Genomic DNA, 13,836 nt, shown 5'->3' on the forward strand with positions numbered 1-13,836 from the left:
ACTACAACTCCCAACAACCTTTGCTACCGTGCGGGAGATCTTCACGTTCTCGTGGAGTAGCGCAGGCGCACTGGGCCCTCGGCGCGGACCGCGCAGACTGAATAATAAAAGGGGAGCGGCGAAGAGGCAGGAAGACAGGACCATGTCGAAGGGCCCCGGGCCCGGCGGCTCCGCAGCTTCCTCCGCGCCCCCGGCTGCTACCGCTCAGGTGCTGCAGGCACAGCCCGAGAAACCGCAGCACTACACGTACGTAGAGCCCCCCCCCCCGCCGCGCGCGCACGCCTGACGTCAGCGGCCAGCGTGAGTCACGCGCGCAGGGAGAGCGCGAGGCGGCCTCTCCCTCCCCCCCTCCCCCTTTCCTCCTCCGGCCCGGCCCAGACCGGTTCCAACCTGCTGGGGCCGGTCCCAGCCGCTTCCAACTGCCGCCGAGCTCTGGTCGGGGCGGGTTGGGTGGAGAACCTGGTCCGGGCCGCCGAATGGGGAAGGCGGGAGCTGGGGATGCGGACGCACACCTCTCGGGCCTTCGAAGCCTCACTGCTCAGCAGACCACAAAACCGCCGCGCCAGGCTCCATCCGGGCGATAAGAAGCCCGCGGCGCCACCGAGGCGGGCCGCCGTGGAGGGCGGCCTCCCGAGCCCGGTGCGCAAGGGCGCCTCCGGGCCGCCCGGCAGGACCAGCCCGCTCTTGAGTCCCCCTCGAGCAGTCGGCTTAAAGGTGACACGATGGCGTTCCCCGTGCTGGCCGCGCTAATCCCACCCCACCCCAGCGACTTCCCAGGCCGACGGCCTTCGAGTATGGTGGCCGCCCCCCCCTCCAAGGAGCCTCCGTAGAGACAGCACCACACACTGATGTTGAAGGAAGACTAGCCAGGTGGAAGAACCCTGGAGATAGATGTGCGTCTGTCCACGTGTTTTCATGCCTTTCCGACTGCACCAAGCACTGCTTAGCGCTAGGTGCTATTAGGAGAGTGGGGGGGCGGAGGCTGTTTGGCTTCCCGGGCTCCTCCTGAGCGTATTTAACAGGTTTCCCAACTGCTGGAGGCTCTGGAAGCCCATCGGTTGAAACATCCCCCCAGTTGTTCAGTGATCCAAAAGCAGGAAATCATCTGTTGGGAGCAAAGAGAAAAACTAGACAGGAAAGTCTTGCTTGTCACAATAGACCCCTTGGGAAACAGGCTGAAGAACATGGCTTATCAGAAGTGTATTTTTCATTGTGGAATTCTCTAGTGTTGGCTGAAATCATCTAAGCTTCTGGACATAAGTGTGACTCAACTTACATACCAGCTAACAGTTTTTTGTTTTTTGTTTTTTTTCCTTTTGGTGGTCTTTTCTATTTATCTTTTTTTTTTCTGGTCAGTCGTGGGGATTGAACTCTGAGCGTGGGTGCTGTCCTGAGCTCTTCAGCTTAAGGCTGGCACTCTGCCACCTGAGCCATATTGCCACTTCTGCCTTTTTCTGTGTATGCAGTACTGAGAAATCGAACCCAGGGCTTTGTGCATGCTAGGCTAGCACTCTACGACTAGGCCACACTCCCCAGTTTTTTGGTTTTTTTTTTTTTTTTGTCAGTCTTAGGGCTTGGACTCTGGGCTTGGGCATTGTCCCTGAGCTCTTCAGCCCAAGGCTACCACCCTAACCCTTGAGCCACAGCACCACTTCTGCCTTTCTGGTGATTAATTGGAGATGAGTCTCAGGGTACCCGACTGGCTTTGAAACTTGATCCTCAAATCTCAGCCTCCTGAGTAGCTAGGATTACAGATGTGAGCCACTGTTCCCAGCTCCTGGATATTTTAATCTCCAGAAATCAATTGTCATCTTGGTAGGTGGACATTTAGAAACTGGTGATTTAAAAACTGACTCTTCTGTCATCCAAGTCTGAGTGCAGGCATCATGAGGAAACTTGTACACTTGTACATGGCACTTACGCACTTTCGTGTGTGTGTCTGTGTGTCTGTCCATCCGTGTGTGTCCTGGGGCTTGAACTCAGGTCCTAGCCACTGTCCTTGAAGTTTTTCCCCCCTCAAGGCTAGAGCTCTAAAGCTCCACTTTTGGCTTTTCAGTAGTTAATAGGAGTTAGGAGTCTCACAGGCTTTTGGGTACTGGCTGGAACTGCCATCCTCATATCTCAGCCTCCTGAGTAGATAGGATTACAGGTGTATGCCACCAGCACCCAGCTCACCCAGTTGTAGGACTTGAAGTTGCGGCCTGGGCTCTTTTGCTCAAAGTGCTGTACCACTGGCTTTCTTGTGCTTAATTGGAGATGTGTGTGAGGGCTTTCCTGCCAAGGTTGACTTTGACATTACTGGGCTTTCTCAAGGCTAGTGCTCTACCACTTGAGCCACAGTGCCATTTCCGGATTTTTCTATATATGTGATACTGAGGAATCGAACCCAGGTCTTTGTGCATGCTAGGTAAGCTCTCACTAGGCCAAACTTCTGGCTTCTAGCCTATATTCTCTTAGAATGGGAGAATCCTCAGTTCAAGGCCAGCCTTGCCTATAGTCCCAATACCTTGTCTTTAAGAAATGTGAAAAAAGTACATAGTTGAAAGATCATATATAAACTGACTTCTAAAATATTGAGGTTTCCTTCCTCACTGTTTTGACATGCTAAGCAAGTAGCCTCACAAACTAATCTGTTTTGGACTCCTTGAACTGCAGTTGCAATTAATTCTCACTTTTTTTTCATATGATCAAAATTAGAACTTTTATTTTTGCCAGCCCTGGGCCTTGAACTCAGGTCCTGAGCACTGTCCTTGGGCTTTCTGAAGGCTATAGCTTTATCACTGGAGCCACAGCACTATTTCCAGCTTTTTTCTGTGTGGTAACAAGGGATCGAACCTGGGTCTTCATGCATGCGAGGCAAGCACTCTTACCACTACACAAACTCCCGGCCCCTAGAACTTTTATTTTTACAAGTTCCATTTTTTTTTCTTCTGTCAGTTGTGGGACTTGAACTCTGGGCCTGGGAGTTGTCCCTGAGCTCTTCAGCTCAAGGCTACTCTCCTACCCTTGAGCCCAGCCTTACTTCGGTTTTCTGGTGGTTAATTGGAGATAAGAGTCTCACAGACTTTAGTGTCTGGGATGGCTTTGCCCGGTGATCCTCAGATCTCGGCCTCCCGAGTTGTTTGCTAGGATTATAGGCATGAGCCACTGGGTCTGGCTCCTTTTTTTTTTTTTTTTTTTTTTTTTTGTGGATCATGGGGCTTGAACTTGACCTGGGTACTGTCCCCGATCTTTTCAGCTCAAGGCTACTGCCCTACCTCCTGGGTATGGGGGTTGTGCCTGAGCACTTCTGCTCAAGCAAAGCTCTACTTCCCGTTTTTTTCTTTTTTTTCTTTTTTTTTTTTCCAGTTGTGGGTCTTGAACTCAGGGCCTGAGCACTGTCCTTGGACTTTTCTCAAGGCTAGAGCTCTACCAATTGAGTCACAGCACCACTTCCAGCTTTTTTTTTTTTTCTATGTATGTGGTACCGAGGAATCGAACCTGGGTCTTTGTGCATGCTAGGCAAGCACTCTACCACTAGGCCAAACTCCCAGCCTTCCTGTTTTCTACAGGTTAATTGGAGATAAGAATCTCAGGTCCTTTTGTGCCCAGGCTGGCTTTGAACCTTAGTCCTCAGATCTCAGCCTCCTGAGTATCTAGGATTACAGGTGTGAGCCATCGCACCTGGCTTTTTTTTTTTTTTCTTTTTTTGCCAGTCCTGGGCCTTGAGCTCAGGGCCTGAGCATTGCGCTTGGGCTTTCTCATGGCTATAACTCTACCACTTGAGTTGAGCCACAGCACCACTTCCGGCTTTTTTCTACGTATGTAGTACCAAGGGATTGAACCTGGGTCTTCGTGCATACTAGGCAAGCACTCTACCACTTGGCCGAACTCCGGGCCCCTCCTCCTTTTTTTTTTTTTAAGTGCCATTTTGGGTGCTTGAACTCAAGGCCCCAAAGCACTCTCCCTGAGCTTTTGTTCTCAAGGTTAGTGCTCTACCACTTGTTTCAAAGTTCTACTTCCATCTTTTTGGTAGTCAGTTTTGATCTCACATGGTTTCCTGTTCAGCTGATGATCCTCAAATCTCAGCCTACTGAGTAACTAGGATTGTAGGTGTGAGTCACTGGCACCTGCTTAGTCTCCCTTAAAAAAAAAATCCTCAGGCCGGGAGGTTGGCCTAGTGGTTAAAGTGCTTGCCTAGCATGCATGAAGACCCGGGTTTGATTCTTCGGTACCACATACATAGAAAAAAGCCGGGAGTGGTGCTGAGGCTCAAGTGGTAGAACCCTAGCCTTGAGAAAATCTAAGGACAGTGCTCAGGCCCTGAGCTCAAGCCCAGGACTGGCAAAAAAAAAAAAAAAAAAATCATAATAAAAGGAATTGTAGTTCTAGTTTAATGAAAGTTTGTTGGAGTTTTCTGGCCACTAGAATATTTCTCCTTCTTTCCTCCCTTCTTTCTCTTCTCTTCCTCTCTTTTGTCTTTCTCTCTTCTCTCTCTCTTTTCTCTCTCTCTCTCTCTCTCTCTCTCTCTCTCTCTCTCTCTCTCTCTCTCTCTCTCTCTCTCTCTCGTGCTCAGGGAACTCAGCTTGGGCTCTGTGTCTCTGAGCATTTTTGCTCAAGGCTAACACTCTTACCACTTGAGCCACAATTCTACTTTTACTTCCAAGCCTCTTTGGTGATACATTGGTAATAAATTACCAGGCTTTTATTTGTCTTTTTTTACCCCCCTTTCTGGTTCTTGGACTTAAATATAGGGCCTCACATTCTCACTTAGCTTTTTCACTGAAAACTGGCATTCTATTATCTTTTCTTTTTTCTTGATGGTTTGTTGGCAATAAGAGCCCTGGATTTGTCTGATAAGAGTGGCTTTGAACAAGGATTCTCAGATCTCAGCCTCCTGAGTAGCTGGGATCATGGGCATGGACATTGGCACCCAGTTAGATGCTAGCTGCTTTCTTACAGGAGACAGGATAAATGCTTTATACCTTGTATTTCTTGGCATAGTTTCCCTTTTCATTTTGGCAGTGCTAGGGCTTGAATTCAGGGCCTTATGCTTGCTAAGCAGGTGCTTTACAACTAGGACTAGATCTCCAGCCCTAGGCATCTTAATTTAGTACTGTTTCCTAGGCATCATTTTGCACCAGGATAAAGCAATATCTCCGTAGATACTTACTTTGAGGCAATGTCATGGGATTCACTTGATTGCATCTGATTGTATTTTGGAAAATCCAAGAAGTGAGCATGTATTTAAGTTAGTATTGCAAAATGCAATAAATTTGTAAGTATGTTACTAACGTATAACTTGTTGAATAACAGAAGTCACTGGAAGTATCACTTAGCAACCTAGAGAGAATGAGTTAAATTACCAATAATCCTTTTTGGACCATAGTTACTTATTTATCAAATATAACTAATTTTCTTGAAGGACAAAAATTAGAGTAGCTGCCAAGCTCATAAAATCCTCATTAATCAGTGCCCATGATAGGGTAGATTTTTATTTAATACCTAGTTGATATTTGCTGTAATCTACACTAATGGTTAAAGTAAAGATTTGGTTAATGGTTAAGTTTTTTTGTTTTAATCCAGCTATGTTAGATACTAAAGAAGGCTTCCCCACAGCCCATATGCATCTGCTTTGACTGGTGATTTCTATCATTCTACAAAGACTGTGACTTATTGGTGAGGGCAGCTGGACATCTCTGGGAGCAACTTAGAAAAATCCATCTTGGGCACACTCTATAAAGGAGCTCCTCTGGATATAGCACCCCAGATAGGTGCACAAAGGCAAGACACCCTCCTGGACCTACTACTTCCCGATTCCAGCACCCTGCTGCCTGAAGGTGAGGTCTCTTTCCTGTGTGTTGTAGAAGCCCTGAGCACATAGGTCATTAGAGTCCTGTAGCAGCCTGAGCAGCACACATCTGCAGGCTTTCTTGCTAGATTTCCCCTCTTCAGGAAAGACGCTAGGTCAGAAGAGTGAAGACAGCAAGGTTGCATTTAGGACTAGATAGCTTTAACTAGTGGCCTGGTCTACTGAAGATTTGGGCAATGATTGCTTAATGATTATGTTTTTGTTTTGTTGTTGTTGTTTTCTAATCCAGCTTTGCTTGATACTAAAGGAAGTTTTTCCACTCTCCATGTGCATCTTCTATGTTTTAAAATTACAACTATGGACAGTTATGGCTAATCATAGTAGATTGTCTTCCCTTCTTTTAACATCTTGGATGAATTTGAGGTATACAAATGTGTTATGTGAAGATGGATACTGAAAGTAAGTTTCTTATCCAAAATATAAAATTATATTAGCCTGTTTGCTAAAAATGCTAAGAATTGGGATTTTGGTACCCTCTGGCCTATGTAGCTTTCTTGTTTCTTACCATAAAGACACTCTATAGCTCTACCTCTATAGATCTACTCAGCTGGTTATCTTAAAATACCTGCCTGGGCAGCAGAGATATTTGTGAAGAAAGTTTGGGTAAAATAAGTGCACATGATAATAAGGATGGGATTTATTTTAAGGGAGTAGAAATGTTCTGGAATTGGACAGCAGTGATAATAGCACATTATAGTAAATATACTGAAAACCACTGGAAAGTATACTTTAAAGTAGTGCTTACATATTATTATTTTTATTTTTATTTTTTTATTTTTTTTGTGCCAGTCCTGGGCTTGAGCTCAGGGCCTGAGCACTGTCCTTGTACTTTCTCAAGGCTAGAGCTTTACCACTTGAGCCTCACCACCACTTCCAGCTTTTTTCTATATATGTAGTACCGAGGAATTAAACCCAGGTTTTCGTGCATGCTAGGCAAGCACTCTACTACCACTAAGCCAAACTCCCGACCTGCATATTAAATTTTTAAAGTTAAAAAAAAAAAGGAAATTGGGGCCGGGAGTGTGGGCTTAGTGATAGAGTGCCTGCCTAGCATGCATGAAGCCCTAGGTTTGATTCCTTGACACTACATATACAGAAAAAGCCAGAAGTGGCTCAAGTGGTACAGCACTAGCCTTGATAAAGCTCAAGGAGAATGCTCAGGCCCTGAGTTCAAGACCCAGGACTGGCAAAGGAAAAAAAGAAGAAAAAAAAAAGGCCAGGCACCAGTGGCTCATGCCTATAATCCTATAATCCTAGCTACTTAGGAAGCTGAGGTCTGAGGATCACAGTTTGAAGCTAGCTCAGGAGGTAAGTATGAGGCTTTTTTTTTGTCTGTCAGTGAGACTTGAAACTCTGGGCCTTGGCCCTATCCCTGAGCTTCTTTTGCTCAAGGCCACTTTGAGCCACAGTGCTACTTCCAGTTTTCTGGTGTTTCATTGGCGATAAGAGTCTCATGGAGGGCCCGGGAGTTTGGCCTAGCGGTTAAAGTGCTTGACTAGCATGCACAAAGACCCGGGTTCGATTCCTCGGTATCCCACATACACAACCAAACCGGAAAAGTGGCAGAGACAAGACTGCGACGGCGACAGAGAGCGAAAGAAGCGAGCTGAGCTGAAGTGAACAGAGCCCAACCGAGTGGTGGCCGGAGCGTGCGGGAGCGAGCCGAGCCAGAGCCAGCGAGGCCGGAGCGAGCGGGGCCAGAGCGAGAAGGGGCCAGAGCGAGCAGAGCCAGGAGCAAGCGAGAGCTGGCCGGGCCGGAGCGAGCGGGGCCAGGAGCGTGCGGGAGCGACCGGGGCCAGGAGCGTGCGGGAGCGACCCGGGCCGGAGCAAGCGGGGCCAGAGCAAGCCAGGAGCAGGGCCGGGCCAGAGCGAGCGGGGCCGGAGCGAGCGGGGCCGGAGGTAGAAAGAGGGCCTAGCCGGGCCGGAGCGAGCAGGGCCGGAGCGAGCAGGGCCGGAGCTAGAAAGGGGGCCGAGCAGGGCCGGAGCGAGCGGGGCCAGAAAGAGAAAGGGGCCAAAAAAAAAAAAAAAAAAAAAAAAAAAAAAGAGTCTCATGGAATGATCGCTTTGAGCAAAAGACATTCAGGGGAAGCTCCTAGGCCCTGAGTTTACCCCTAAGATCCCCCCACCCCCACAAATAACTGCACGGCTGCATTTAGTGGCTTAGTGTAGAGTGTTTGCTGGGCATACATGAAGCCCTGGGTTCTATTCCTCAGTACCACATAAACAGAAAAAGGCAGAAATAATGCTGTGGTTCAAGTGGTAGCATGCTGACCTTGAGCAAAAGAAGCTCATGGTCAGTGCCATGGCCCCAGGTCTTGCCAAAAAAAAAAGGGGGGGGGTGGCATTTGAGACTTTCCTCCTATAGAGAGGTCTGTAACCTTCATTTCAACATGGGAAAGCCTATGGTTTGCATAAGAGTTCCTCAGTACTCTTAGAGTCTTCCCAGTGGTCTTTGCTTTATCTATTAGGTGAATATTCCCATGTTGAGTCTGTGGGCTTGACTCCTATATTATTGACAGATGTACTTTGACTCTAAACTTAAAGTCATTATAAGGAACAGGCAAATGTCCCCTTAATACTTTTTTTTTTGGTGGAGGTAGTGTATAGAGGGGTTACATTTACATTTGTCAGATAGTAGGTTCATTACTTCTCGCACATTGATACCCCCCTTCTTGTGTTTCCTTAATACTTTATAAAGTGAACTCAGAGTGAGTGGAGGTAGCAGAGAAAGTTACTGTCCTAAAATGCAAGAGAGCTCACATGGACGTTTATTTGTTAAGGACAGGTTTTAGACACTTAAAAATAATGTTAATGGCTATATATGTATTCTGATAATCATAACAAAGTACATACTTCCCGGTAAAACCCCTCAACTTTTACCCCTTTTTTCTTTGCCAGTGTCTAGAATTTGACAGCATTTTTAAAGAGCTGAGGGAAAGGTGAAAGCAAACGGAGTCTAGTGACTCAAAAAATAAGCTGGACAGGGTAGCTTACACCTGTAATCCTAGCTTACTCAGGAGGCTGAGATCTGAGAATCAAGGTTCAAAGCCAGCCCGGACACAAAAGGACCTGAGACTCATCTCCAATTAACTTCTAGAAAATGGGAAGTGGGGCTTGGTTCAAGGGTAGGGTAGTAGCCTTGAGCTAAAGAGCTCAGGGACAGTGCCCAGGCCATGTTCAAGCCCCATGACCCACAAAAAAACAAAACTGCTAGCATTCTCTGTGAGGTGACCATTTTCCTGTTGGTGGCTCAACTTACTAGCGGATAAAGAAATGTCATATCTGAGCTTATTGAAATGTTTCCTCCCTTTCATTATCCTTGTTTTTTTTTTTTTTTTTTTTTTGCCAGTCCTGGGCTTGGGCTCAGGGCTGGAGCACTGTCCTTGGACTTTCTCAAGGCTAGAGCTCTACCACTTGAGCCTCAGCACCACTTCCAGCTTTTGCTATGTATGTGGTACCGAGGAATCGAACCTGGGTCTTCATGCATGCTAGGCAAGCATTCTACCACTAGGCCAAACTCCCGGCCCCCTTGTTTTTGTTTTTTTTTTGGTGATAGTGAGGCTTGAACTCTGGGACATTGTCCCTGAATTCTTTAGCTCAAGGCTACTGCCCTATCTCTTGAGCCACAGCTCCACCACTTCCTGAGTAATCTGAGTTACTCTTGTTATCCTAGCTACTCAGGAGCATGAGAACTGGGGAATAATGGTTCGAAGCCAGCTTGGGCAGAAAAAAAAGTCTTTGAGGCTCTGTCATTCATTTAAAAATGCTGGATTAAAGACATGGCTCAAGTGGTAGAACACAAGTGGTGGGTTGCAGTTTGAAGCCATCCCAGGAAAGAATATCCCTGAGACTCGTTTCTCCAATAAACTTAGTAAGAAAGCAGGGAATGGTGCTGTGATTCAAGTGGTAAAGGATTGCCGTGAGCATCAAGAGGCTCTTGGACAGAACCCAGGCCCAGAGTTGAAGACCCAGGACCAGCCAAAGGAGGGGAAAAAGAAAAAGCCTACAAAAAAAAAGCCAGAATTAGCCAGGCTTGGTGACTCACGTCTATAATTCTAGCTACTCAGGAGGTTAAGATCTGAGAATCGTCACAGTTCAAAGCCAGACAGGGCACTAAAATCCCTGAGATTCTTATTTCCAATTAACCACCAGAAAACTGGAAGTGGTGCTGTGGCTCAAGGGTAGGGTGGTAGCCTTGAGCTGAAGAGCTCAGGTACAATGCCCAGGCACAGAGTTCAAGGCCCACAACCGACAACAGCAACAAAAACTAAAAAGCATTATTGCAGTTTGAAGCTAACCTGGGCAGAAAAGTCCCTGTGAGACACTTATCTCCAGTTAACCACTCAAAAACTGGACGTGGTGCTGTGGCTCACGTGGTAGAGTGCCATCCCTGATCGCAAAGATGCTCAGGAACAGTGCCCAGTTCCTGAATTCAAGGCCCACAATTACCACCACCACCACCAAAAGCCAGAAGTAGAGCTGTGCTCAAGTGGTAGAGTAATTTTTTTAATTGTATTTTATTGTTGTGATAATGTATAGAGGGGTTACAGTTACATTTGTCAGATAATGGGTGCATACTTCTTGAACTTTGGTAATCATTCTTGGTAGAGTAATCTTGAGCAAAAATGCACAGGGGTTAGAGTGCAGACCCCAAGTTCAAGCCTCTGGACCAGCACTAAATAAAAGTAAAGGAAAGAAAAATTAAAAGTAGGGGCCGGGAATTTGGCCTACTGGTAGAGTGCTTGCCTAGCATGCACGAAGACCCGGGTTCCATTCCTTGGTACCACATACGTAGCAAAAAGCCAGAAGTGGTGCTGTGGCTCTAGTGGTAGAGCCCTAGCCTTGAGAAAAATCCAGGGACCATGCTCAGGCCCTGAGCCCGAGCCCAGGACTGGCAAAAAAAGAAAAAAGAAAAAGAAAAAAGTAAAGTTGGTTTTTGTTGTTGTTGTTTTGCTGTTTTTCCAAATCTGGATGCTTGAACTTGGGCCTGGGCACTGTCTTCAGGCTTTCTCAAAGTTAGTTCTCTACCACTTGAGCCATAACATCACTTCCAGCTTTTTCTGTGTATTTGATTGATACGAAGAAATGGAGCCCAGGGGGGCTGGGAGTTTGGCCTAGTGGTAGAGTGCCTAGCATACATGCAGACCCAGGTTCGATTCCTCAATACCACATACATAGAAAAAAAAAAGCCAGAAGTGGTTCTGTGGCTCAAGTGGTAGATTTCTAGCCTTGAGATAACCAAGAACAGTGCTCGGACCCTGAGTTCAAGCCTGGGATTGGCAAAAAAAGAAAGAAAGAAATGGAACCCAGGGCTTCATGCATGCTATGTGACCACTCTACCACTAGGTCACACTCCTGGCCCCAAAGAAAAGTTTTAAAAAGGAAACAAAGACAACAGATCATAAAACTAGGATTATTTTTATCTTTTTCTCTGTTTTCCAAAGTTGTTTTTGTAAGTTGGGCATATAATTTTCATGATCTTTTTGCATTTATAAATAAACCATCAATAAGACTGAGGTATATGGCTCAAGTGATAAAAAGTGCTTCCTTATTAGCAAGCTTGAATCTCTTGAGTTTTAAAGCTCACTACTGCAAAAAAAGTAAATTAAAAAAAAAATCTCAGAATGGTTAGTGTGATATCCTAAACAGATTTGACTTGAAGTCTGTTCCCTTGGGGCAAAAATGAAGGCCCTTCTTTTTTTTTGTCTGTCATAGGGCTTGAACTCTGGGCCTAGGCGCTGTCCCTGAGCTTTTTTGCTCAAAACTGGTACTTTACCACTTGAGCCACAGCTCCACTTCTTAATTTTTTGGTAATTAATTGGAGATAAGGGTCTCATCGACTTTCATGCCCAGGCTGGCTTCAAATGTTCAGTCCTCAGATATCAGCCTCCTGAGTAGCTAGGATTATAGGCGTGAGCCACGGTATTGGCTAAGGCCCTACTTCTTAGCATCAGGTAAAGTCCTAACCTAAGGCCCTCCAGACATTGTTGGCCCCTTCTTAGTGAACAGTGCAGCTTTTCCTAATGATTCTTGTTTACTTAGAGCTTGAGGGCAGTCCCTGAGCTTCTTTTTTTTTTTTTTTTTTTCAAGGCTAGCACTCTAATCACATCCAGCTTTTTCTGTCTAATTTATTGGAATTAAATGAGTATCATGGACTTTGCTGCCCAGGCTAGCTTTGAACTTTGATCCTCAGATCTCAGCTTCCTGAGTAGCTGGCCACTGGCACCCAGCTTGAATGATATATTCTGTACATGTAGGTCATAAAAGCCTCCTTCATTTGAAACTAGTCTGTTTATTATCTTATGTCCTTGAGTCTGGGAAATGAGAACTTGAAGTTTATTCTTGAGGCCTGACCACCTCTCAGATCTTGGAGGTAAAGGACAAAGGGCAGGGAAGATTAGAGAGTCTTCCCTTCTGTGCTTAGATTCTAGGGCTTCCTGGGTATCTAGAGAGCTGATTACAGAGTGGCTCCCAGGATTCATTTCAAGGCATGAAAAGTAGGAAAGAATGATTTCTAATTGGTTTCTTCTGATTTTGGGAACCCTTGTTATCAGAAGGAAAAATGGAAAATCAAACAAGCATTTTAGCTCCTTGGTAGTGGATGTTACAAGTCCATTAATGGCTAGCAATGGGTTTAAGTTATCTTTCATCCAACTGTATTGTAGCTTGAAAGTAGGCTTATTTAACTTGCCAGGGTTTGATCCCTTCTCTCATAGGGTCTTTTCAGCAGTGGCCCCTGCCTGCTGAACTGAGTTAACTACTTTGGAATCTGTCCTATAAGAGAGTAGCATCTTCTTTTGATGCTCTGCCCAATGGTGACATTATGAGCCTATTGGTGTTATGTTTGACTTTTTAAACTTTGTTTCTAAATCTCTTTATTAAAAGCACTCTATTGAGTTCTTACAATGATTTCAGTGTAGTTCTTTTTGTTTATTCTCTCAGGCCTATCAATGTAAGACTTGATTATCTACATGTAGCAAAACATAGATTTTTCAGTCCTACTAGACAAACAAGGAAACAGACAGGAACCAGGAGAGTATCAGGTTCTAGGGAACCTTCTAGACTTCTGCCTGATATCTCAAATGGGCCCAGATGAAATCTCTGAAGTGCTCCTCCTGTATCCCACCTCTTCCTCATTTCTCTATCCCCACTCTGCTACTGCTCTACTAATATCCCATACAGACACCTGGAGTTCTTGGAATCAGTCTGTTTCTGAACTCATGTTATTTCCTTTATCTGAAACATGCTTTCCTAAAATCTTTTTTTTTAATTGTGTGTCTGAGCTGTTTTGCTCAAGGATAGCACTCCACCACTTTAACCACAGCTCCAGTTCCAGCTGTTTTGGTGCTTAGAGATAAGAGTTTGACTGACTTCCCTGGCCAGGATGGCTTTGAATTGCAGTCCTCAGATTATAGTTCATATGTGCACCATAGGTGCACAGCTGATTATTTCAGATTTCCCCCAAAAATCTGTACTATCACCTCTTCCACTAGCACCCCCTCTTTCCCTTTTTCCCTAGCATGGGTTTAGGATCCCAAGGCACCCTGAACAAACCTCTCTCAGAACTCTTTCCATACTTGATCAATCCAGGAGCTCTTTATCTTGTGTTTCATATGAAAATATGAGCAAGAAAGGACCTGTTTGTGTCTTCAGTACTTCATGCTATATACATTAAATGCTCGGTAAATGTGTTGAAGAAATTGTGGGGTTCTGTTTGAAGGCTTTACTGCTCCTTGGCTCCGTATTTGTGCTCAGGAGTATCCATCTACCCCCATTCCAGACATAGTCACTTCTCCATACTTGAAGGCTGGGAAGTTCTTCCCCTCTCCATTTCCCCTCTCCCCCCTAGTTCTGGGGCTTAAATTCAAGGCCTCTCATACTTTATTTTATTTTACTGTCGGGATAATGTATAGAGGAGTTGCAGTTACATTCATCAGGTAGTAGATGCATGCATTATTTCTTGCACATTGATATCCCTTCTCATG

General features: G+C 45.6%; 1 protein-coding gene across 3 annotated transcripts in view; it reads left to right on the forward strand.

Moving 5' to 3' along the window:
• The window catches only part of Unk (unk zinc finger), a 31,842-nt gene continuing 18,006 nt past the window's right edge, over positions 1 to 13,836 (forward strand). Inside the window, exon 1 of one of the 3 annotated variants that reach the window (XM_090350314.1) lies at positions 1 to 246. In XM_090350314.1, coding sequence (XP_090206440.1) covers positions 143 to 246 — 104 coding nt within the window. In that variant the 5' untranslated portion in view covers positions 1 to 142. Of the gene's footprint in view, positions 247 to 722; positions 894 to 13,836 lie in introns of those variants that run through there. The other 2 variants (XM_090350312.1, XM_090350313.1) reach the window with 2 other exon arrangements.

Source organism: Megascapheus bottae, chromosome 17 (genome assembly GCF_031878675.1).
Source record: "Megascapheus bottae isolate mThoBot1 chromosome 17, mThoBot2.hap1, whole genome shotgun sequence".
Classification (NCBI taxonomy): Eukaryota; Metazoa; Chordata; class Mammalia; order Rodentia; family Geomyidae; genus Megascapheus; species Megascapheus bottae.